Raw genomic sequence first — 24641 nt, 5'->3', positions numbered from 1 at the left:
ACCTCTTGCCCCCCCACCCCCAATCCCAGCACCTAGCCAATAGCCACCAGCCCCGTAGAAGTGACACCTCAATCAGCTCATGCCCCTTCCTTTATAACCGAGCACCTTTCCCTAATAAAGAGGAATTCTCCCGTGAAGTGCTGCTGTGTGTCGCTCCTTTCCTTTCAGTCATCACCACCTCTCACCGCGGGGTGAAGGCGAAAAAGCCGGGGAGGCTCAGTACCTGGTACCAGGAGTTTATGAGTAGATACGTAGATAAAGGGAGACCGGGCTTCAGTGGATGAGGATTCTCACCATGGGAAGGCAGAGAAGGGTCGACTATTCTGATCAACCATGACTCTGAAAGTCGTGGTTGGGGGTGCCCCTGTACCAGAGGAGCCCTGGAGGGTGCTGGACACTCAATGGTCACTTCCCAGCTTCCAAAAGGACATTTAAGTTGACCATGAAGGGGAGACTCACCAAATTGAAGGTCCGTGTTGGGTGAGAAGACGAGCGACCGGGGAAGTGGACCGTGAGCCCGTGGAGGAGGATCGGGCAGTGAGGGTTCCCAGAGCAGCTCAGGTTCCCGGAGGAAGAGCAAAGTCAACGGGAGAGCCTCATCCGACGTCATGGCACCAATGAAAGGGTATCTCCCCATGACCCTCCTTACCCAGAATGACTTGGGAGATACGGGCCCACACAAGAGACTTTATTATCTGAAGGAGAAAGTGGCTGCCCCAGATGGAGGTTGGGGGAGAGAGAGAGAGAGAGAGAGAGAGAGAGAGAGAGAGAGAGAGAGAGAGAGAGAGAGAGAGAGAGAGAGAGAGAGAGAGAGAGAGAGAGAGAGAGAGAGAGAGAGAGCTGGGGGACAGAGAGTGCAGGGAGAGAGGGAGAGAGAGCAGGGGGACAGAGAGACAGAGACAAAGAGAGCAGCGAGACAGACACACAGAGAAGAGAGAGCAGCAGCATGTTGCCTTTTATTGTGGCGGATCCGCTCAGCCTGTTGCTTTGGGGGAGGGTCGGGATGTTTATAGAGATAAGGCAGGGCAAGCATAATTCTCACCGGCTTATGTGCTTGGGACCATGGGGTAAATGGAGGATAAATTACTATATTATTACAGTAAGTATGTAACCTTTTAATCTTAAACTTTCTCCAACCTTTCAGGGCGCCTCTCCTTGCTGAAGTTGCCTGCTGCACTTCTTCTGTTAAGTAACTTTAAATAAAGCTTTTACTCTGCTTCACTACTATGCCTCTGCCCTTCAATTCTTTGTCGCGGGGTGGGGTGGGCAAGGACCGAGGAACTACACATCGCTCCCCCAACAAGAACATGTACCAGGGAGTCTCTCCAGCTGGGAGGCGGAGGGACATTAAGAAAGTGAGGGATGAGAATCTCTTTGGAAAAAAAAATGCAGAAAAAGTTTTAAACCAGCCAATGAAATCAAGACAAATGTTAAAAATGCCTAATATAGATATAATTTGCTTAGGAGACCTCCGGGAAAGAATGTGAACCCTGTGGTACTCAGCCAATGAGGAACCAGGGGAGGGACTCGCGTGCCAAGGAATAAATCGTTTGTTGTAGGCGTCCTGAGCGCCTGCTCACCAGACCCACAATCCTGCAAGACCATCATTAAAGCCTCTCTCGAGCTGTTCCCTTTGACTAAGTCGGGCCAGTGAACGCGTTTCTCACAGCGGGCTCCCCTGCGGCCTTCCTTCCGCCCGGGCCCAGCACCACCCTCAGACCCCAAACCTCTAGCGCCGCATCCGGCCCTCAGCGGGTGGGGCGGGGCTTCCGGCTTCCGGCCTTCGGGGCGGGGCTTCCGGCTGTCGCGGCCCTGACGGGCTGGGCCGAATCCGTGGCTGCGGCAGGATACCGCGGGCTGACCATGGCTGCCAATCTGAGCCGGAACGGGCCAGCGCTGCAAGAGGCCTACCTGCGGGTGGTCACCGAGAAGTCCCCGACCGACTGGTGGGCGCCGCGGCGGGCTGGGGGCGGAGGGGAGCGCGCCGCGGGAGGAGACCCCCGGGGCCGCGCAGCCGCAGGTGGGCCATAGCCCACCTGTCTGCCCACACCTGCGCCAGAGCCCCCGGGTACCGTCCCATCCTCCTCTCCTCTTGGCCCGCCATGCATGGGCAGGTGGGCGCCCGGCGAATCCCAGACGCGCCCCGTCGCGACCTTCCCGCCGGGCGCCGTCCTGGCCGCGCTGGCTGCCCCGGAATTTCCCTAGCAGGGGTCCCCATCCTTCCCTGAGAAAGAGGAAGCAGCGTCCGGCGCCTTCCAAACGCCACTTTCGCGAATGGGCCTCTGGTCCGGAGGCCCACCTGGCAATGGGAGCCTGACCCCGGAAGCATCAAACAAGGTCCGGGTTTGTGTCCCTGGTTCTCTGAACGTGGATTTCAGAACCTCCCTTTCTCCAAGAACGCTTCTTCCTATGCTGGTCCATGGGGGATGAATGAAACAGCGATGGATGGTGGCTGTTTAGTAAAAGATCCCGTCTTCTCTCCACCTCCACGTGACATCTTCCGTTAGGCTGTCCAATGTTTTCCTGCCGTTGATGGGCTTTACTGTACTGGAAGCCTGGATCTGAAGTCTGTCGAATAACTCTGGGCAGCCTTCACACAGGGTCAGCTTCCTTTTCTGCAAGCACTGGTAGTCATGCATGCTAATTCTGCCACTTTCCATTTGTTTACAGTGTTTTCATTGACCAGTTTTTGATCACTTCCAAACAATATGCTGAATAAGATGCACTGTGGGAACCAGCTTTGGGGAGACTTTTCTTAGGGCCTGGGGCAGGCCCACTGGGTGTGGCCATGCTACTGTGATGTCTGGTGTCTGCTTTCCCTTTTGCCCAGCACAGTGGCTGTCACACAGTGCACTGCTGTGACACTGAGGACATCACAGCCTTACCTTGACTTCAGCCCCAGGCCTTCTGGGGAAGAGTTTCAGAGCACCAGCCGCCTGGACCCGCAATATCTCTGCAGACTCCAGTGCATAGGGCGAAGGTGATGTGGGTATCCCATGGCACTTGTGTGGTCTGCAGGGGAGCCAAGCAATGCGGCTTCTGGAACACTCTGTTCTAATTCGTTAGGAAGAGTGTCTGGTAACTAGTAGAGTTTCTCTGCTTTCTTTTCTTTATAATCTTTCAGGAAAGTTCACCCAGTATCAGACACTATTATTTCTCTAATTATTATTTCTAGATGTCAGCCGTCCACTGCACCTATCTCCTATTCTCAGAGGGCCCTTACTCCGTCCCTTGGAAGTATCTTCACACTGAGTGCCCTGTTTTCACATCCATGTGGGGTCACTGGAAGCAGTCATGCCCCCTCTAGTCCTGCCCAGCTAGGGTTTTGCTTCTCTATGTGCTCTTAACCATCCTCTGACTTAACCAGGAGTCTCTGGGCCTCCTGGTGGGTCTCCTTCCAGGTCTCTTTTCATCATCTGTCTTCAGGTACCATCACTGGTTTGGAGATGATACCCCACAGTGCAGCCGGCAGTTCAGACTTCCCTCTTCAGGTCTGCCGTGTTTCCAGCTGTCTCTTGGGCTGCTTACCAGAGCTCTCTGCTGCCACCTGGGTCAGAAGCATATCCCCCATCTCCTTTCTCTGCCTCACGAGAATGCTGAGCTTCCTCTTCCTCTTACCCAGTCAGAGCCCAACCTCGCCAGCCTCCTCCCCTACCCCCAGTGACTGGTAGCACTTTGGACCTGCCACTCAGCAGCATAAACCTCCAGCCCCTGTCCTCATTGTCATACTATTAAGTACATGGCAGGTCCCCATTCACTAGCTGGAAAAATACCTAGACTGTGTCACTTCTCTGCTTAAACTCTGCAGCTGCTTCCTGTTGAACATTAAGTAAAGCCCAGTGTCCTCAACCTGACATACCCTCCCATTTAACACACTGTGGCCACACCTGTCTACCAGCATGTTCACCTTTCTCTTTCTCAAATTTGCAAGCCGGTTTCTCCTCAGAGCCCTTGCTCTTCTGCTTCCTCTCCTGGAGTGCCCTTCTCCGCCATCACAGAGGGCTCCTCAGACTTCACTTATCAGCACCAAGGTCACCTTGGAGAGGCTGATTCCATTCCTAAGCCCTGGCTGCTGTTTCATTTTTCCCATTTCCTTGTTTGACTTCCTCCACACTCATGCCAGACATTTCACTGCTTGTCTTGTCACCTTTGTCTCTTCAATAGAAGGGGTGAGGTGGGACCCACCCCTGTCCCTGGTGTAGGCTGTTAGTATAGTAGATGTTCAGAGGAAGGGTGGACTGAGGGGCAAAAAGGTGGTAGAGGGTATCAGAGCAAGAAGAGGTGGTCTCAGTTTTGCTGGATCATCAGAGTTCTCAGATGCAGAGTAGGCTGAGGTGGGGTGGGAAGCAGCCGCAGCCGCAGCCATCCCTCTTGACTCTCTCTCAGCTCTTCCCCTAGACAGAGGTGTTCACCTGCACCCATTTCACCACCTGACATTACATTCCTGTTAATGTGTGTGGTTTTGGTTCTCCACTAGAAAGTAAGTTCCGTGGTCAGGCCTCTTTAGGATTACTAGAAGCTATATTCCCAGCACCAGCAAGATGCAGGTTCTCAGGACTTGTTTTTGGAAGATTTTTTAATTATAAGGTGCTTGGTACCCCATATTCCTTGTGCTGTGCTCAGGCTAACACACCATTTTGTTTTTAATGTTGATTTAAAAGAACGATGACACTCAACTGAATGTGGGAATGAGTCTCAGGACTGGGGACATCAAGAAGGTGGCATAGGCTGAAGCCCAGGGTCTCAAGAGGAGGGGAATGAAGTTGGAGGGGCAGGCGGCAGGCATGGAGCTTGGCTCTTAGTTGCTACTGGGTCCCTTCTTGGAAGCTCCGGGCTGAGCAGCCAAATGTTCCCTGCTGTCTGCCCAGTGTCCCCACTGTCAGCAGCTAGGCTTCAAGGCTTTCAAGAGGAGGTCTGGTCAGGACTCCAGCCACAAGAGTCTGGACGTTCTCCCAGGCCGCCTTCTGTCTCTTCTCTGAGTGTTCCTTTCAGCATCGTTCTTTCCACGTTCTCTCTGTTAGGAAGCAGTGCCTCTTTCCTGGCAGCCTGTCTTCCATACCAACCAGATTGGCTGAACCTGGGTCAGATTTCTCCCGACTTTCTCAGGCATAGGCAGGGCACCACAGGCTATATAGCAAGGCCCTGGCTGGTCTGGTTGCTGTTAGGCCATTTACCCCCAGAGCGCCTGTCTGGCCTGCCACAGGCTTGAACTCTGAGGTATGGGTAGAGGGCACACTCCATTGATGTGCCCTTGACATGTGGTTTAGTGGGTCAGTGCCCCACCCTGGTCTGCCAGCACTGCCTGGAGCTGAGCTGAACTGTGCAGACCTGGTGCTGATGACACCTCTGTGCAGACTGTGGAGAAACTTGCTCTTGCAGAACGTTCTCCTTGAGTAACCTTTGTTCTGGCCAAAGGACCTTCCATGGTCCAGATTTAATAAAATTTACCCTATTTCTTCAGCATTTCAGGGACACAAGTTTATAAGCTCACATCTTTTCCAAAGTTCTTATGAATAATCAGTCTTACAGGAGGAGAAAGACATGGCCCAGTGTCAACTATGGTGTTAAGGCTCTGCTAGATATAAATTTGCTCCACCAAGGAGCCTGTTCTGTGTGGGCTCTGGCTCGTTGAGTCAAAGTCCCTGTGGTTTCTGATGCCATGTGCAACCTATAAAAGTCTGTGTCTGTTGGAAGAGTCTCAAACCCAGAGAGACCTGAGCCTCCAACCCCTCTAGCTTCCAAGAAGCGCGGAGGGGAGAGGCACAGAGGCACCAGGCAGCACTCCAAGGGGCCACCTGCCTACTTCTTGGGGTGCTTTGGCTCAGGAACAATCTTTCATCTTTTCAAGGTCACCTACCTGGTAGCCAGGCGAGTGTTTCACACATGAATGTAAAAAGTTGCCATAAAACTTTACAGCCTGGTTTTCCTCAAAATAGTTGTTGCCCGTCTTCATAGGTTGTCCCGCACAGCACGGCCCTGAGGGAAGTCAGACCAGCGCACTTCCCATCACCCCAGCTTCAGAGCTGAAAAGGCCATACCTCCCTACCCAGTGTGTCAGGGCCATGTCACGCTGAGCACTGGGCACAGCCTGAGGCCACGGCAGGTGCCCTGAGAACAGATGGTGGCCAGTGCACTGGCTATAGAGCCTGTTTGTGTTTCCAGGGCTCTCTTTACCTATGAAGGTAACAGCAATGACATCCGCGTGGCTGCGACTGGAGGTGAGTACTGGGCAGGGAGAGGGGGGTGCAGCAGGAGATAGACGGGCACGAAGGGGAGAGGTGTGTGACCCATGGTGCTCCATCTCAGCGGGCATCCGTGCTATCACAGTGGGAGGACTCAGTACCCAGTGTCCTCTGTGTGCGGCGCAGCTCCCCTAGCTAAGAGTAGACACGTCCTACTTCACTTAGTGGTCCCTGATCTGGGTGTGGACCAGGCACGGTGGCTGCAGACAGACAGACAGGTGGGGGCCCCACCAGGCAGTGTGCGGCCCCCAGCACTCACAGGCTCTTCTGGTCAGCTTTGGGTTCCAGATGTTTCTAAGTGAAAATTACTCCTCCTAGCTTTCTTAGCCTAGAGACGCAGGACAGCACTGCTCTGTGTAGCTGGAGATGTGAGAGGAGGAAAAAGGCCAGGACTCCCTAGCCCACAGGTGCCTGCGCAGGCCCATGCCATGTGCCTAGCCTGGCTGGGGCGGGGTGCTGCTAGAGAAGAGGGTGCTCACCCTTCCCTCTCCCTCCTCCCGGACCACCCTCCCTGAAGAGAGACAGCATCCATGCACGTGGAACAGGGTGACTGGGAGGTGCTACTCAGGTCTGCGTATCTGGAGGTCTCTGCAGGAAGGGCAGGCTCTCGGCAGGCGCTGGGCAGAGGCTGGCAGAGCGGGCTGGGCCTGAGGGGCCGGAGGGCCGTGGGCCCCCAGCTGATGCCTCTGACTCCTCTGTACTCAAGGCTAGCTGACTGGCCCAGTCACACATGGCATCATTATCCAGTGCACTGTTGCCACACCATGGTTTCGGGGGCTTGTCGCTTCCATGAGCTCCTCTCTGATGGTCCCTTCTAGAAGGAGGCCACTGGCGGTGGCCTCACATGCACTGTAGGCAACTAGGAGCCGCAGATTCAGCAGCCCAAATTTCCTCCACCCCCAGTGGTGTGCACAGGGCTAGGGACTACCCCAGCTTCTGCGGAGCCCTGTAGCTAAGATCCCTGCCCCTCCTCATAATCTGGGAAGGTTTGGTGGGTGGTTAAAAACCCCAGAGTCTAGGATATGCTGGGCCCATAGCCTGTGTCTGGGAGAGTGGCTTAGGGCAGCTTGCTCCTGTGCCCCGTCATCCTCACTCAGAGGGCCTGAGAGCTGAGCCTGTGCCTGCTGTGGGCTGTGCCATCTGCTTAGGACCCTCTGAGTGGCCCTGGAGTCTAAGCAAACACAGGTAAGTGTGGGGAGACTCACAGGCCCTCTTATTCCAGGACCCTCTGGGGGGTCCACACAAGGGTAAAATGTGGCAGAGCCCCTCCATTTGGAAATCTGGTGTCTGATTTGTAGTGAAATGACATTTTTATTTCTGAAGTTATGAACGGGTCTGTAGAAGTGGTGTTTATAGACATGTAGGGTGAAAAACCTCCTGAGCCCTGAGTCTCCTGGACTTCAGTGGGCCAGGCCCAGGAGCCTGATTCTGACACAGGGGACTCCGAGAGCCCTGGTTTAGAGGCAACTTGGATTTTCTGTCCCAGTGAACTGGGTGCCAGGACAGGCCACTGGGCCACCTCTGATTCTCCTTGTGACTCCACAGAGGGTGGCCTAGAAGAGATGGTGGAGGAGCTCAACAGTGGGAAGGTGATGTACGCCTTCTGCAGAGTGAAGGACCCTAACTCTGGCCTGCCCAAGTTTGTCCTCATCAACTGGGTAAGTGGACCTAGAGGGCTATGAGTTCTCATCAAGGTGTGACCTGGAAAATGCCCTTTTCTTCTTGGTGACTGGAGTAGAGGAGGACTTGACCTCAGGACAGCTCAGACAGAGCTAGGTTATGAACAGGGTAGTGGGTCAACTTGCTGTGGCCCAGAGAATACCTGGGACCTTTCGAGCACAGAATTCACCCTCCAGGCCTAGAGCTCCTCCTGCAGATGGAGTGCAGACCATCACAGGACACTCTTGTCCTTATCCCCTTTATTAGAGCCATCCTGAGGGAGCAGAGGGCATAGGGAAGGGCTGGGAAGGCTCTGGTAGCCCAGGACAAGGCTTTAACAGAACAGAATCCCTGGGCAAAGACGAAGATTCTGAGGTGCCCCCTGCAGATGTCCCAAGAACCTCCCCCACTTGGAGGTGTGGGCTCACCTTGTTTTCTGCCTCAGAGTTACAGTTTTCTCTTTGCTGAGATGCGGGGAAGCTGCCGGGTCTCAGGAGAACTCTGGCTTTGCGGGGAAGCCCAGGCCACGGCGCATCAGTGGGTTACACTGGGCATACTGTGTTGCAGACAGGCGAGGGTGTGAACGACGTGAGGAAGGGAGCATGTGCCAACCACGTCAGCACCATGGCCAGCTTCCTGAAGGTGAGGGCTGCTCCCTAAAGGGCTTCCCAGAGGTCACCGGGCACCAGAGGCCCTGGCTGTAAGTGAGCAGAAATCCCAGTTGGAGTTGGAAATGTGCCCTGTCCTGACACCCCACTGACCTCAGGATGTGACCTGAGGCTGCTCCCCTCATGCTCAGCGAGTGCATGGGAGGCCAGGGTGTGGCCAGAGCCTTCATGGGGAGAAGAATGAAGGATTGTGTCCTTTTTGATCAGGAGGGCCACGCTGGCCCTGGTCTGGGCAAGGCAGAGCCGTGGGTCTCACTTGTTTCCCGAGCACACAGCCTGGCAGATGCACACAGTACACAGTAGTCAGTCATCATAAGAGGCAGCTGTGTTTAGTTTCAAAAGCGTTTGTATCGAAACATGTTTGTCACTCACTTGCCAGGTGACTTGAAGTTCTTAGGTTACTGGCAAGGAGACTCGGAATCTGATGTTTGGCCAGAATTTTTTCAATAACTCAGTTTCTCCATCTAGACCTGAAAGAGCAGCTCTCAGTCTTATTAGATATTTAGTAACAGTGAGTGAGGTCCTGGGTCTCACCTCAGGAGGAAATCAGTGGCATCTTTTTGTAGAAAATGTGTCCATTTCCAAGCGTTTTACTGTTAGTTTGCATCAATCAGAAAGGAGCCCCTTAATGCCCCAGCTGTCTGCCTAACTGCAGCAGGAACAGACAGCCGTACTGAACATGCCACCGCCATGGCACGAGGACAAAGGCCTCACACGCAAGCCAGTTGAGCACAGGGTGGAGGCCTTGGGCCAGCATGCCTGCCCGCCGTCGGGCCTGAGCCCTGTGCAGAGCCTGTTGGCGCTTGCGGACAGGTGGGTAGCTGCCCTCCGCCAGAACGGCTACCCTCCGCTGAGTGCCCCTCCTGCTGCAGGGGGCACACGTGACCATCAATGCCCGGGCTGAGGAGGACGTGGAGCCCGAGTGCATCATGCAGAAGGTGGCCAGGGCCTCTGGCGCTAACTACGCCTTCCACAGGGAGAGCAGCCGCTTCCAGGACACAGGTCCCCAGGCCCCCGTGGTGAGTTCTGCCGAGGCCTGAGGCAGGGGGCCCGAGTGTGCCATTCCCAGCGTCCAGATGGGTTGGACCTCCCTGTGCCACCATGTCCCTCAGGCTGGGCCCCTTGCCTGCCCGGCTGCCAGTCCTGAGCAGGGTCACGTGCCTGGCAGGAGCAGCCCCCAGCCCTGCCTGGGGTTCAGTCGGCTGTTCCAGAGCTCTTGTGCCAACCCTGTGTGGTCAGAGGGTCTCTGCAGGGATAGCCGAGTCACCCTGAGGCCACAGCACCAGCATGTCCTCTGTGGCCCTGGACGGTGGCTGTGCAAAGAGACTCCAGGGGTGGACAGGGCAGCCCCCTGTGAGTTGAGAGCAGATTCCTGTAGGCATGCAGCCCTGGCACCTGGTGGGGAGGCAAGTCCCCCGAGGCACAGCGGATCCGTGGAGATTCTGGGCACTGTGTGGTAGTCAGCTATCTGAGGCTGGGGTCCAGCCCCAGGCCTGCCTCAGAACTGCCCAGCTTTCAGGGACCTGATGCAGAGACCCCCTCAGTGCCGTCTGGGTCACGCTTCCCTGGTTGGTGTTTCCAGGGCCTTTCCGGCTACCTTGTCAGGCTCTGTAAGGGTCTCTGGGCCAGGCACCACCCCAGGAGTTCTTGCCTGTGCTGTGCGCTCCCACGGAGGGGCCTATAGTGAATCCCCTGTCCTCTGCAGGGTTCTGTGTACCAGAAGACCAATGCTGTGTCTGAGATTAAAAGGGTTGGAAAAGACAGCTTCTGGGCTAAAGCCGAGGTAATACCCTGGTCTGCAGCTGGCATCTCGTAAGCTCCTGGCAGGTGATAAACATGTCTTAGCCACTGTGTCTCAGTTTTTCTTACAATAAGCTCACAGAGCAAAAAGTCTTGTTAGCACCCATTCACAGGTGGTCACATTGAGGCCTAGCAGGGTTAAGTAAAAGGCTAGCGTGTGTCCTTTGAAGTCCCCTGCTTCGCCACATGCCCATGCAGGCTTCAGCCATGTGGAGTGGCTTGCATGGAGTCGCTGAGAAGGCAGGACCCCTTGCTGGCTGTGCAGGGCTGAACAGGCGGGTGGGCGCGGCTATCCCTGCAGAAGGAGGAGGAGAACCGCAGGCTGGAAGAGCAGCGGCGGGTGCAGGAGGAGCGGCAGCGGCTGGAGCAGGAGCGCCGGGAGCGGGAGCTGCGTGAGGCCGCCCACCGTGAGCAGCGCTACCGGGAACAGGACAGTGAGCCCGGCCCTCAGAGGTGAGGCCCAGTGGGTTGGCTGCCACTGGGCTGGCTTGGAACTTTCTCCTCCCAGGGAGTATCCAGGGCAGGTGAGGGTCACCAGGGGCCTGGCTGGGTGCAGCTCTTCCCTCTGCCCACCCCCAGCAGGAAGTGTGAGCAACAGGAAGTGGTTTCGAGGAGCAGAGAGGAGCAGGTGAGACTTGGATGCTCTCCCCAGTGGGGTTAGTCACTGCGGCACACAGTCCCTCATGGGAGGCGGCCTGTCAGAAGCTCTGTGTGGGATCCTGGTGTGCAGGCTCCCCCTGGCAGGTCTAAGGGCAGTGTTACTGTGGAGTTGCACAGCCAGTTGGGGCAGACTGGAACCTGGGACACGTGGGTGTGTCAGGTGGCCAAGGAAAGGAGAGAGAAGGCTGGAAGCTCCCAGTGTGGACCCCAGCCCGTTTCGCGAAGAGGTCTGTCGCCCCCACAGCAGCCAGGAACTGGGTGGGCCAGTGCACTCCTGGCCCTTACTCGCTTGCTGCTGGGTCCCTGTGCTCCCCCAGGAGCCTGTCTCCCAGCAGCCGGCAAACCCACGGGAGCTCTTCAGGCAGAAGGAGAGGTCCATGTCCACCACATCCATCTCCAGCGCCCAGCCAGGTGAGACTTCCCTCTGGGTCTGGCCATAGGCAGGGCAGGCTGACAGGGAGCCTGACGTAGTACAGATGTGTCAAAGTGACAGGTACGAGTGAGCAAGAGAGCCTGTGTGCATAGGGCTACTTCTGGAAAGGGAGCCTAGGACCCGGGGGTTGCTTTCCTGCCCTTAACCTTGTCTTGCAGAGACCTGGTGGGAGAGGAGGGGCCACCTGTGGCTCCAGGGTAGAGATCCTCCAGCCCATAACCACAGCTCACACATCAGCCTGCTAGCTGGATCCCAGGAACCTGCACAGTCACCTCTGTGGCCCCCACAGGACACAGGACTGTGCTGCCAGCCAGCTTCCCCACACTGTACTTCGCCCCCAAGGGGCTCCTTCGAGCATACTGGGGTGTATGTGTCTGTGTGTTTGTGTGTGTGTGTGTGTGTGTGTGTGTGATGCACACTCCAGGTGGAGTTTGTGCAGCTGCATTTCTCCCCATGCACTCCTGTGTGACAGCTGCTGTCCCAGGCAGGCTGCCCTCCAGGGAAACGGCATGGGGCAAGGGAAGGCTGAGCCCACCTCCCTTGCCCCTTTCTGGCTGCCTGATGGGCTGTGTGTCCACCGGGGATTTGCAGGCCGGCTGCAGAGCCCCTTCCTGCAGAAGCAGCTCACCCAGCCTGAGGCCCACATCAGCAGAGAGCCAGCTGAGCCACGTCAAGCTGCCTCAAGGCCCATGGCAGGCAAGGCGCTCAGCCATCCCGTAGGGGCTTACGTGGGGGGTGGGAGGGAACAGGGTGGCCTCTCCCCTCCACAGGGTCAGAGGGGGCTGCATCATCCTGTGCAGGTCTCCATGAGCAGCCAGCAGCCAGCACCCCTCTCGGTCCAGTGCAGACAGAAGAAGAATCCCTGTATGAGGAGGCCCCGGAGCAGGACACCCTGTATGAGGAGCCCCTGATGGTGGGTCCCTGCAGCAGGACCGGGCTGTGATGGGGCCGTGTGCCCAGAAGCACCCTCCTTGGCCATGCTGAGGGTCGCCTGACTTTTCCATGGTTTGCTACACATGGATTATTTTAATTTCGGAGCATCCCCATGTGCTGATTTGTCCGGCAGGCACAACTGTATGAGAGGTGCTAGGGGGCAGCATAGGGGGTGGGGGGCAGCAGCCTCTCCCTGCAGGCCTGCTGTAGTGCTGACTGCAGTGACCAGGATCCCAGACTTCTCCTTCCCACCCATGGGCAGGTGCAGCAGCAAGATGCCAGCTCTGAGCATGCCAGCTGCTACCCAGGGCTGAGCGGGAAGGGGCTCTGTGCCCGGGCCCTGTATGACTACCAGGCAGGTAAGGTGCTGTGGCCCAGCTGCCTAGGCCCACTGGGCCAGAGATCTGGAGATGGGGAGACAGCCCTGGGGGAGTTGGAAGAGCCAATGGGACAAGGAGGGGGAGTGGGTGCACCATACAGCCCGGGGTCCCTGCATGCTCTGTGAGTCCCAGTTGCCAGTCTTGTTCCAGAGCCTGAAGTGTGACCAGAGAGGTGAGCCAGGCTTGGATGCTGTTACCCCAGGGTACCCCAGGTAGAGGCCTCAGGGAGCTGACATGCAGAATTGCTGTCCTCCAGCCGTTTGCTGGAATGGGAGCCCACAGCCACACCCTGTAGGAAGGTGGACCTGTAGGAGTGCACTGGGGCAGTGTCAGGACAGGCTGGGGGCTCATGCCCAGGGCCCCAGAATCTCTGGCTCAGCATCTGGGCTCACCTGCCTTGCAGCTGATGAGACCGAAATCTCCTTTGACCCTGAGAACCTCATCACAGGCATCGAGGTGATCGATGAAGGCTGGTGGCGGGGCTATGGTCCCGATGGCCACTTCGGCATGTTTCCCGCCAACTACGTGGAGCTCATTGAGTGAGGACCCTCCGCTGCTGGTCAGGGCCAAGGGCCATCCTTCCCTTCCCCACCCAGACATGGTTCTCTTACTGCTGGAAGTGGTGGTGTGAGAGTTGCATGCACTGTCTTCCTATGGGACAAGCCTGCTGCCTCTCTCTGGCTTGGGTGGCTCAGTCTTTTTCACCTCAAATTTGGCAATAACTTAGTGATTCCCATATATACTTCCAGCAGCTCCCCAGGCCCTCCCAACCAGCTTGGCCCTGGGCCCCATGGAGGACATTGAGCCCCACAGTGGCCAGCCCCATGCTGACTGTGGCCTGATGACCCCACTGCCAAGCTGGGGGTTTAAGCAGGTGCAAAGACCTCCATGAGGCCCCCTTCTCTCCTTGCCTTTCTTCCTCTTCTTGGCTCTAAGGGTGGTGGCTACAGCTATTAGTGACCCTTGGGAACAGTGAACCTAGGTGATGACCAGAGTCAGGGTGGATCGCGACAGCTCTGGCAGCAGTTCGTCTTTGGAGATCCTGCTCTGAGCATCCTGCACCTCTGTCACTCTGCCTGGGCTGAGGGCAGTGGGGACAGGCCATGCCCCGTCTGAGTATGTGAAGGGGGCACAGAGACATGAGTCCTTCCTGGGGCCAGTCCTGCCTGCTGGCCCGGTATGTGCCTCAGCCGATTCCAGTTCAAGAATAGTACCAGTGGCCTCTGCCATCTTCCCTTCCTTCTGCCCCAGCCCATCTATGTGTGCTCTAGGGGTGAGGATTGCCCCGCACAGGCCCCACCCAGCTCTGATCACCCTGTCATCATCTGAATGCCCCTGTGTGGAAACAAACCCCTTCCTGGCTGGCTGCCACATGCACCCACAGGTGCACCCACAGGCCTCAGGCTGTCAGACCCTGGGGGAGGCATAAATGTTAAGATGTGACTGTCAGGCTCCTGCATTTCAGTTCTCTGAGAGGGGCTGAGGGTCACCCTGCCCCCTGCCATGGGAAACCTCCACCCGCCAGGGCAGAGTACATGTGCATGTGGAGTGAGATGCCTACCATCCACTGAACATCTGGTGAACTGGTCCTGTGCCCTGGAACATGGGAGCAGAAGGCTATTCTGAGAAGTCCCTCCCTGCAGCAGCAGGTGGCACATTTTGTCTGCCCCCAGGCAGAGCTGCAGGCAGGCCTCAGCCTGTCCTGATTTCTCTCCCACAAAGATGACAGGGACCACCCAGCTGTGGGGGCCCCATGCAGCAGCCAGCTGTGGCCTTGTCCGTTCCCAAAGGGACACCAGGCAATGGGCTTGGGACCACCTCATCCTTCCACAAGGCTGCAGACACAGCAGAGGACAACCCACCTGAATAAGCCGGCCCTGAGATTGCATCCTGGCTGTAGCCCTTGCTGTGGGCTCTCCCAAAGCAACCCCAGGCACCCTGATTCTAGAGCAAAGCAGCCATGTGGGGATGAGGGCCAGGCTTCCACCCCTGGTTCATGGGATCTCCACCCCTAGTTGAGGGTGGGCTGGGCACGCAGCCCTGGGCGGGTGCTGGGAAACACTAGCCAGGCCTGCAGGGCCACTCTCTCCTCCAGGTAGTGGGGGAGGTGCCTTTATTGCCAGACCCACCCTTCATTTGGCCTTGCCCTGGGCAGCCACAGCCTCCATGGCCTTCCGCACAGTCTCCTCATCGCCCAGGAACTGCATGGGCCTGGTGGGCTTCAGGGCCTCGTTCAGCTCATACACGATGGGGATCCCTGTAGGCAGGTTCAGCTCCATGATGGCCTGGTCCGACATCCCTGAACCAGAAGGACAGAATCCTGAGCACCCTCCAGCCTGCCCCACCAGGCAGCCACCTGCTCTTGCAGGCTTTAAGACCTTTGGGCCACAGAAGTGGGCCTACACGAGGTCAAGGCAGACCCAAGGGAGACGGGGCAGCCTACAGAAATACCAAGGAAAACGACCTCAGCCCCACCCCGAGCTGCCGCATCAAGGGCAGTACCATCAGTCACCCAACATGACCTCTGGCTGGGCTGATGGATGCTGGATTCAGAAGGACATTAGCCACTTGGTTTCTAGAGAGTTCTAAGTCCTAGATGTCCTAAGCAGGGGATGATTCTGACAAATGGAGGAGGAGGGACAGTGAGAAGAGCCAACCATGGCCAAAGTAGACTGAGGCTCCGCCTGGTGGAGAGGTTCCTGTAGAAACCTGACACTGCCAGTCTCCACAGCCCCCAGCCTGGAATAGCAGCTTGACCTTTCGTGTTTCCTATCACCAACCACCCCCTCAATGCAAGGAGGGCTTAAAACAATATTCTCCAGGCAGCAGAAGCCCCCAGTCATGTTCCTCTTGGTGCATCTTCCCTGGGACCAAGCTGACAGGCGTTGTCAACAGGAAGCCCCCAGAAAAGAGGGCAGAAGGTGGTCTTTGTGTGCTGGGCCCTGCACCAGCTGTGAGAGATGTGCACAGACCCCGCACCCTGGGGAGGGCAGCCTGGCACTGGCCAGGCCTCAGGGCCTGCCTGTCTGCTCTGGCCAACTGCCCCCCAGCCTCATTAGCAGGCTTGGGGCTCCCCACCCTACCTGCCTTCCCTGCTACACAATCCCAATAAGTTTGAAGGCCATTCTGATTAATTTAGACATGTACTAAAGTCTGAAAATCCTGAGGGCTGTGTAACTGTCTAAGGTGGTACTCAAAGGCAGCCGTGTGGAAGGAGCCCAGCTATAAGCCTTGGGTCTCCAGGGCTGCTCCACACCCTATTCTTTTGACTGGTCTACCTCTGCCTGGAGTCAGGTGTGAGCTATGACCTTAAGAATCAGAGTGGGCAGTGCCCTGCCCCAGGCCCCAGGGGCTGAGGCCCAACTTGTGAAGTGGCCTGACCAGCAAACCATGATTTAGAGCCATATGGCCCCGCCTTTCCTCCAGCTGGGTGCCCTGGGGCTAAATGCCCACTGGAACTCCCCCAACTTCTCCTGGGGCTTGTGTCTGGGAAACTGAGAGGGACCCAGCTCCCCTAGTACCTGAGCAGGGCCTGGGCCCCCACTCAGTGATGGCAGACATTTTCACCCACAATCTTAAGAAGGAAACTACACAGTGACCCAGTGCAGAAATGAAGCAAAAAGCCTTTTTCTAAATGGCTTCTCAACCATTCCAGTGCAATTCAGTGCGGAGCCCCCACCCTGGGTCTTGCAAAGCTGCCTTCGCCAGGCAATGGGCACTTGGCTGAAATTACAGGAGGGGGCTGACTGGCTCCAGAGCGCCTGACCCCACCTGCCTCCACCCACACCGCACCTCACCTTCCAGGTGCTTGACGATTCCACGCAGGCTGTTCCCATGGGCTGCAATGAGCACTGTCTTGCCAGCCTTGATCTGGGGGACGATCTCCTCATTCCAGAAGGGCAGGGCCCGGGCAATGGTGTCCTTGAGGCTCTCGCAAGTGGGCAGCTCCCCGGGCCTCAGGCCAGCATACCGACGCTCCTGGGGGCGTCCACACTGATGTTCCTTCCCCAGACTGCCACCCACCGGCTGGACCCCGGGCCCCCACCCCCAGGCCTTCCCTGCAGCCCACACAGCCCACCTTACTGATGGAGCTGTGGTAGGGGTGCTTCTCATCCATGGGTGGGGGCGGGATGTCGAAGGAGCGCCTCCAGATCTTCACTTGCTCCTCCCCGTGCTTGGCAGCCGTCTCTGCCTTGTTGAGGCCCGTGAGGCCCCCATAGTGCCGCTCGTTGAGGCGCCAGGTGCGCACCACGGGCAGCCACATCTGGTCTGTGCCATCCAAGATGGCCCAGAGGGTGCGGATGGCCCGCTTCAGCACCGACGTATAGCAGATGTCGAACTCCACCTTGGCATCCCTGATGGCCTGGGCCCCCCTCCTGGCCTCCTCAGCCCCCTTCTCACTCAGCTCTGCATCAAACCAGCCACAGAAGCGGTTCTCCTGGTTCCAGGTGCTCTCGCCATGCCGGACCATCACCAGGCGGTGGGTGGACATGGTGGGGAAACCTAGGATCCAGATGAGCAGCTGCCTTCCAGGTGTCCCCAGTTTTATAACAGTCATCCCCAGCCCCCACCAGATCAACTGCCAATCAGGATTCCATGTCTGATGGGCGGCAGCAGGTGGCCAGTAGCAAAGCCAGGGGGAGGGCAGACCCAGAGCTAGACTAAAATTGCCAAGCAGCCAGCAGTTGCCACCCGGCCCAGGTGTGTGGGGCTACTGAGCAGGGCTGGGGGAGGACACGAGGCAGAGCCTCAGGCAAGCCCAAGGCGGTGAGCAGGGACAGAGGGGTGCTCCAGACAAAGATCCTCCTCCCGCCAGGGCAGGGCTCCCATCCCAATCCCTGTTCCCTGCTCTCCCAGGCCTGAGGCCCAAAGAAATCCCAACCACTTTCTCTTGGTCACTGTTAGCACAGCTGGAACAAGCCTGCATCTCACTAAGGAAACCGGCAGGGAGTCAAGGAGAGCCAAGGATGTGTGTGCCCACGTCCGTGGGCATGTCTGTTGTGTGTGCATGCATGTACTGTGCATGTGTTGGCCATGTGTGCACATTGGCGTGTATGTGCATACAGGCAAGTAACATGCATGTGTGAACATGTACATGTGTGTGAGTCACCAAGTCCCCCCCAGTGGCGTCACTCTTCTCTCTGAGGAGTGAGGGGCTTACACAATGGCAGGGACCTTCTGTCCAGAGTCCTGACCTCTCCCCAGGTCCCTCTGCCCCAGCAGGCCCTCTGCCCAGCTCTGCCCACAGGATGAGCCCTATGGCTGCTGGCCAGGCTGCAAGGGCTGCAATATCATCTCCACTAGTCCCTTCAAGGGACAGAAGGTGGGAAGTGCCACTGAGGACAGAGCCAGAGGAGCGGGGGCAGGGGCGTGGCCCAGGGGGTAGAGGGCACTTCTGGTGGAACAGTATGGGCAAGGAGCCAGGGAAGTGTGCAGAACTGGTTTCCAGCACAGCTGGGCAGCTGCAGGCCTGGCTGCCTGGGCCAGAGGGGGGCAGTGGGTCCCTTTCACTGAGGTCCCTTTGTTGAGCCACCCTTTCCCACCCTACCTGCCCTCACCCCTCGCTGCTGAAAACACCTTAAAGAAGAAAAAGAAATCTAAGCTTCGTTCTGCCAAGGGGCCTCCAGCATAGACATACTGGCTGTTAGGTCCGTGCCCGGCACAGCAGGGGCTCCTAGAGGTAGGTTGGGATAGTCTGCCCCAGGAACCACAGCCTTCACCCTGCCACACTTCTGACAATGGAAAGGGGTTGATGGGAGGCCAGCAGAGGGGTCAGCTACCACCTGGAGCCTGGGTCTGAGTGTGTGAGAAGCTGTGCAAAGCCTTCCAGGTGGAGGCCCTGCACCCCAAGGCTGGCAGGTGGAGGCCATCCTCATAGCAGTGCCACATGCAGGTCTTGTTGCTCCAGCTCTATCCTTGTTCAAGCCACATCTGATTTATGGTCTGCTTTTTGTCCCCCTGACCACTGCCTAAGCCCTGGGAGCCAGGCGGGGGGCTCATGTTCCAGTGGGGGAGGGCAGTGCCAGCAACTCAGCCAGCTACCCTAGCTCGCCCTGGCTGCTAGGAGGGAGTGAATGAGGAGGTAGGGAAAGGCAGAGGCAGCCACTTTCTGTGGGAGGCAGCAGTGGGCAGGCAGAGACAGCCCTCTGAGGTGCACTTGGGTAGAGCAGCAGGGAAAGACCCAGCCATGAGCAGTTCTGGCAGGGTGCATTCTGGGCAGAGGAGCCAGCAAAGAACAGCAGGCAGGCATGTGGCAGAGGCACAGGGTGGGGCAGGTGGCCCTGGGCCCTGGTGTACTGTATGAAATCCCATGCAGTGTGGGGAAAACTGTGGAGGCCAGAAACTCAGGTAGAGGCACGACTTTGCTGAGAAGCAGGTTGCCAACAGGGTGGTGAGGAGCTGGACCTTGTTGCCAGTTGGGGGCAACACAGGAGAGACAGGGATGTCAACAAAGCAAGGGCCCTCAGAGCACAGTTAAGGGCTTGGGGCACAAGACCCAGCTTCTGAGTCTTGGCTCCAGCCCAATTATTCATTCAACAAGTACTCTCTGGGCATGTCCGGGGTGTCAGGTCCATTCAAGCATTTGGGGTATGGCCAGAGGCAAGCAGAGCCCTGCGCTGCCCCTGGGTTCTCTGTCTGAGTGAAGGCATGTGATGTGTGGTGTGCTGGTCAGCGATGCAGGCCAGGAGAAGCTAGCAAGAAGGTGTGAGGGCCGCTGTTCCACAGGAAGCCCAGAGAAGATGAAGTGAGTACCCTCCCCTGGTCTCCATCCCTGACCACATCCGTAACTTCTGGGCAGGTGCAGACAGATTTCAGACAACTAGGAGAAAAGCAGCAGCAGGCAGATGATGCAAGATCAGACCCAAAGTTCCACAGAATGGTGGTGAGTTCAGCACTTTTCCTTCCAGGACTGCCCAGCCTAGGGAGGCAATGTGGACAGAAAGGACTCCAAAGAGAGGATCCCCCTGGTCCAAGGAGAAGAAACGAAGCCCCTACAGGTCAGAGAGTGGGGGAATTCTCCTTTCCACCCGAGTTTCTGGGCAATAATGTGAAGGTAGCATGGTGACAGCAGTGTCAGAACAGCAGGCACCTGAACCCTGAAAGCATATGGCAGCACTTCTCTCTGCCCTCCTAGCTGTGGCCTGGATGCAGCTGTGCAGCAGGGTGGGGAAACAGGCCCCAGATTTCTGGTCAGAGGTCGTGGAAAGCAGGCCCCAGGGAGCTATAAAATGATAGAGCAAACACGAAGAGGAGGAAGGGTAGTGAGTGACCTGGGGAAGTTACACAGGAGTTCCTGGGCTCCCTGCCAAGCTACACATATAGGGTCTGACCCTGTGTGCACACCACAGGCCCCAGACTGACCATGGGTGGGTCAGACAGACCCAGGATGGATCTGAGGAGCAAGCACTTAACACACCAGTCTTGCCCTGGAATCAGAGCCCCAGAAGAAAGGTGACCCGGTTGCCTGCTGAAGCAATACAGTCAATATTCTCCTTAAGGTTTAAACAAGTCTCCACATAATATTCAAAACATAATAAGGTTTAATGTCTCCACATAATATTCAAAACACTAGGACATTCCTTCATGTGGCAGTCCAGTTTTCCCAACACCATTTGTTGAAAAGACTGTCCTTTTCCCATTGCATATTCTTGGCTCTTTTATCATAAATTGGCCATATAAACATGGGTTTATTTCTGGGTGCTCTGTTCTGTTCCATTGTGTGTCTGGTTTTATGCCAATACCACATGGTTTTGATTCTATAGCTTTGCAATATCATTTGAAATCACAAAGTATAATACCTCTAGCTTTGTTCTTTCTTAGGATTGCTTTTGCTATTTTGGGTCTTTTGTGGTTTCATATGAATTTGGGGATTTTTTTATTTATGGAGAAAATGCCATTGGAATTTTAATAGGGAGTACATTGAATCTGTAGATTGCTTTTGGTAATATGGGAATTTTAACAATATTAATTCTTCCAATCCATGAGCATGGAATATCTTTCCATTCAAGTCTTTGATTTATTTCATCAATGTCTTACAGTTTTCAGAACATAGATGTTTTATCTACTTGGTTAAATTTAGTCTGAAGTATTTTGTTCTTTTTGATGCAATTGTAGATGGGATTGTTTTCTTAATTTCTCTTAATTTCACATTCTCTAACAATGTATTTCATTGCTAGAAACACAAATGATTATTGTATATTGATTTGGTATCTTGCCACTTCACTGAATTCCTTATTAGTTCTAATAGTTTTTTGTGGAGTCCTTAGGATTTTCTATATATAACATCATGTCATCTGAAAATAGGTACAGTTTAACTTCTTCCTTACCTATTTGGATGCCTTTTATCTCTTTATCTTGTCTGATTGCTGTGGCTAGGATCTCCAGTGCTATGCTGAATAAAAGTGGTGAGAGTGGGCATCCCTGTCTTGTTCCTGATCTTAGGAAGAAAGTTGTCAGCTTTTCACTGTTGAGTATGATGTCAGCTGTAGGCTTACCATATATGGCCTTTATTATGTTGACATATTTGACAGTTTTTAATCATAAATTGATGTTGAATTCTGTCAAGTGCTTTTTCTGCATCTAGTGAGATGATCATATTGTCCTTCATGTTGCTAAGGTAATATATCACATTGACTAATTTGCATATGTTGAAGCATTCTTGTACTTCTGGAATAAATGATCATGGTGTATGATCCTTTTAATATATTGTTAAATTCATTTTGCCAATTTGTTGTTGGGGATTTTTACATCAGGAATGTTGGCCTGTAATTTTCTTTCTTTGTACTGTACTTGTCTGGTTTGGTATCAGGGTAAAGCTGACCTTATAAAATAAATTTGGAAGTGTTCCCTCCTCTATTATTTTTAGGAAGAGTTGGAGGATTAGTGTTAATTATTCTTTAAATGTTTGGCAGAGTTCACCAGAGAAGCCATCTGGTTCTGGCATTTACCTTATTGGGAGGTTTTAATTTACCACTTGAATCTCTGTACTTTTATTGTTCAGATGTTCTGTTTCTTCATGATTCAGTCTTGGTTATATGTTTCTAGGAATTTATTCATTTCTTCTAGGTTGTCCAATTTGTTGTTGTATATTGTTCACATCAGTCTCAGGATTCTTTGTGTGTTGTGATGTATCAACTGTAATGTTTCCTTTTTCATTTATAATTTTGTTTGAGTCTTCTCTTTTTTTTTATTGGTGAGAGTAGCTAAAGGTTTTTCTATGTTGTTTACCCAGCTCTTAGTTTTATTGGTCTTTTCTATTGTCTTTTTAGACTCTATTTCATTTATTTCTGCTCTGATCTTTGTTATTTCCTTCCTTCTACTAACTTTGGACTTAGTTATTTTTCTAGTTCCTTGAGGAGTAGTTAGATTGCTTATTTGAACTCTTTCTTTGTCTTACTGTGGGTATCACTATGACCTTCCCTCTTATAACTGTGTTTGCTGCATCCCATAAGTTTTGGTGTGTTGTATTTCCATTTTCATTTGTTTCAAGATATATTTTTATTTCTTTTTTTATTTCCCTTTTGACCTATTGGTCAGGAGTATGTTGTTTAATCTCCATGTATTTGTTAATTTCCAGGTTTCTTGTGATTTACTTCTATTTTCATACCATTGTGGTCAGGAAAGATGCTTGGAATGATTTCAATCTTCTTAAATTTATTAAGACTTTTTTGTGTGTGGATATAATCTATCCTGGAGGAATGTCCTAAGTTGTGCTTGAGAAGAATGTGTATTCTGATGAAGGGTGGAATTGTTCTGTAAATGTCTGGTCTGTTATGTTCATATGGTCTAATGTGTAGTTTAAACCCAGTGTTTCCTTACTTTCTGACTGGATGATCTATCCATTGTTGAAAGTGGGGTATTAAAGTCCTCTACTATTACTGTATCCCTATGCCTCCCCTCAGGTCTGTTAATGTTTGTTTTATATATTTAGGTGCTCCTACGCTGGGTGCAAAAATATTTTAAAATGTTATATCCTCTTGTTGGATTGAGTCCTTTATCATTTTATAATGACTTTGTCTCTTCTTACAGGCTGGCTTGCAGCACTGACCTAGGAGATGCCAAGGATATTTTAGTCAAGAGCCTAAAAGTTGTAAGATGCTACAGTCAAGTGTACCTAGAGGCCTATACCTCAGTTGTAACTGTAGCGAAGGAAGTCCTGGTAGGTGCTTAAGATTCTCCTGCCTCCTGGACTTACACCACACACAAAAATCAACTCAACTTGTATTAAAGACTTGAACATAAGACCTGAAACCATAAAACTCACAGAATAAAAACACTTGGGTTAAACTCCTTGACACTGGTCTTAGCAATGATTGTGGGATTTCACATCCAAAGCAAAGGTAAGAAAAGAAAAATATGAACAAATAGGATGCATCAAATGAAAAAGCTTCCACACAGTAAAGGAAACCAACAAAATGAAAAGTCAGTGTATTAAATGGAAGAAAATATTTGCAAATCATATAACTGATAAGGGGTTAACATCCAAAATATATAAAGAACCCTTTCAACTCAGTAGCAGAAACCAAACAATCTGATTTAAAAGATAGACAGAGGAACTAAAAAGACATTTTTCCAAAGAATACATGCAAATGACTACCAGGTGCATAAAAAGGCACCCAACATCACTAGCCATCAGGGAAATGCAAATCAAAACCACAACAAGATATCACCTTACCTGTCAGAATGGCTCTCATCAAAAAGATGAGATAACAAGTGTTGATAGCACGTACTGTGGCAGGAATGTAAATTGGTGGAAAACCAATTTATGTAAATTACTGTGGAAAACCAGAATGGAGGTTCCTCTGAAAATGACAAATAGAAATACCATATTATCTAGCAACCGTACTTCTGGGTATATTTTCAAAGGGAATGAAAAAAGGGTCTCAAAGAGGTATTTGTACTCCCTTGTTCATTGTAGCATTATTCACAATAGCCAAGATGTGGAAACTAAGTGTCCATCAATGGGTGAATGGCTAAAGAAAATGTGACATATATATCTATGTTGCAGAAACCCTGCCATTTGCAACAAAGTGGATAGACCTTGAAGACATTATGCTCAGTGAAATATGCAGAGACAAGTACTCCATGGTGCCACTTCCATGGAAAACTCAAACAGAAAAACTGTCAGTCATAGAGTAGAAAAGTGGTTGCCAGGAGGTGGGGGTTGGTTGGGGAAATAGGGAGAAGTCAGTTAAATGGTACAAACTTTCAGTTATAAGATGAATAGGGTCTGGGGATCTAATGGAAAACATGGTGATTACAGTTTAAAACATTTTGTTGTATAATTAAAATTGGCTAAGAGAACAAAACTTAAATGTTCTCACACACACAAAAAGACTTTGTATCTGGTCCCAAGAAGCACTCCACTCCCCCTCCCATGCTACCCTTTTTTCCTCTTCTTGCCCCAACCTGGCTATTCCATGCTCAGCAATCATATTACACTCCTGATGTCACTCCTTCCAAGCCTCTGCTTCTCTAACTTATCCACTTACCTGGCATTGCCAATCTTCCTAGTTCGTGTTTCTTTGAGAGCACTGGTTAGTTCTGCTGTAATGGTTTGTTGGAGTCTTTCCTACACTGTAAGCTCTCTGACAGCAGGAATTATGCCTTATCTTTGTATCCTGACAACTAGAATGCAATATGGAATATACTATATAAATGTTATATAGGAAAAAAAGCCAGGATATAATCCAAAATTACCCAGTGTATGAAACCAGGGAAATCTCAACATGCAAGAAAAAACACAACAGATGCCCACTTTGAGAAGACGTATATATTGGAATTATCAGATCAAGACTTTACAGAAAAAGCTTCAGAAAAATACTGGTGAACATTCTTAAAATGAATGGAAAGATAGAAAGCATTT

At 53.2% G+C, this 24641-nt stretch overlaps 2 protein-coding genes across 19 annotated transcripts; one reads left to right on the top strand and one right to left on the bottom strand.

The window, feature by feature from the left end:
* The first annotated feature begins 1782 nt into the window (after nucleotides 1-1782).
* DBNL (drebrin like) lies at nucleotides 1783-23070 on the top strand. Of its 17 annotated transcripts, none has more exons than XM_073239230.1 (15): nucleotides 1785-1946; nucleotides 6163-6218; nucleotides 7788-7900; nucleotides 8469-8543; nucleotides 9442-9588; nucleotides 10275-10352; nucleotides 10671-10822; nucleotides 10949-10997; nucleotides 11347-11440; nucleotides 12054-12158; nucleotides 12263-12375; nucleotides 12658-12754; nucleotides 13224-13314; nucleotides 19684-19773; nucleotides 22805-23070. In XM_073239230.1, exons 1-15 carry the CDS (start codon nucleotides 1864-1866, stop codon nucleotides 22944-22946), a joined length of 1485 nt encoding a protein of 494 aa, XP_073095331.1. In that variant the 5' UTR covers nucleotides 1785-1863; the 3' UTR covers nucleotides 22947-23070. The 17 variants fall into 17 exon arrangements, 16 of the variants coding, with proteins under 16 accessions (XP_073095333.1, XP_073095334.1, XP_036846844.1 ...); XM_017674826.3 differs by having other exon boundaries at nucleotides 1786-1946; nucleotides 10952-10997; nucleotides 13179-13314; XM_017674825.3 differs by having other exon boundaries at nucleotides 1786-1946; nucleotides 13179-13314.
* PGAM2 (phosphoglycerate mutase 2) lies at nucleotides 14848-17267 on the bottom strand. 2 transcript variants are annotated; one of them, XM_036990956.2, is made up of 3 exons: nucleotides 16854-17267; nucleotides 16573-16768; nucleotides 14848-15074 (listed from the first exon to the last, which is right to left on the bottom strand). In XM_036990956.2, the coding sequence occupies exons 1-3, from the start codon at nucleotides 17265-17267 to the stop codon at nucleotides 14908-14910; spliced, it is 777 nt and encodes a 258-aa protein (XP_036846851.2). In that variant the 3' UTR covers nucleotides 14848-14907. The 2 variants fall into 2 exon arrangements, with proteins under 2 accessions (XP_036846851.2, XP_017530320.3); XM_017674831.3 differs by having other exon boundaries at nucleotides 16573-16753.
* Nucleotides 23071-24641: the final 1571 nt, after the last annotated feature.

Source organism: Manis javanica, chromosome 6 (genome assembly GCF_040802235.1).
Source record: "Manis javanica isolate MJ-LG chromosome 6, MJ_LKY, whole genome shotgun sequence".
Lineage (NCBI taxonomy): Eukaryota > Metazoa > Chordata > Mammalia > Pholidota > Manidae > Manis > Manis javanica.
The sequence above is the reverse complement of the archived record's forward strand: the minus strand, read 5'-3'. Positions and strand labels throughout refer to the sequence as shown.

Coding starts and splice junctions, on each gene's coding strand:
- DBNL (XM_017674825.3), top strand. CDS start 1,864: ATGGCTGCCAATCTGAGCCGGAACGGGCCAGCGCTGCAAGAGGCCTAC. Junction 9,589..10,274: donor CAGGTCCCCAGGCCCCCGTG/GTGAGTTCTGCC, acceptor TGTCCTCTGCAG/GGTTCTGTGTACCAGAAGAC. Junction 10,353..10,670: donor GCTTCTGGGCTAAAGCCGAG/GTAATACCCTGG, acceptor CTATCCCTGCAG/AAGGAGGAGGAGAACCGCAG.
- PGAM2 (XM_036990956.2), bottom strand. CDS start 17,267: ATGTCCACCCACCGCCTGGTGATGGTCCGGCATGGCGAGAGCACCTGG. Junction 16,769..16,853: donor ACCACAGCTCCATCAGTAAG/GTGGGCTGTGTG, acceptor AAGGAACATCAG/TGTGGACGCCCCCAGGAGCG. Junction 15,075..16,572: donor AATCGTCAAGCACCTGGAAG/GTGAGGTGCGGT, acceptor CTTCTGGTTCAG/GGATGTCGGACCAGGCCATC.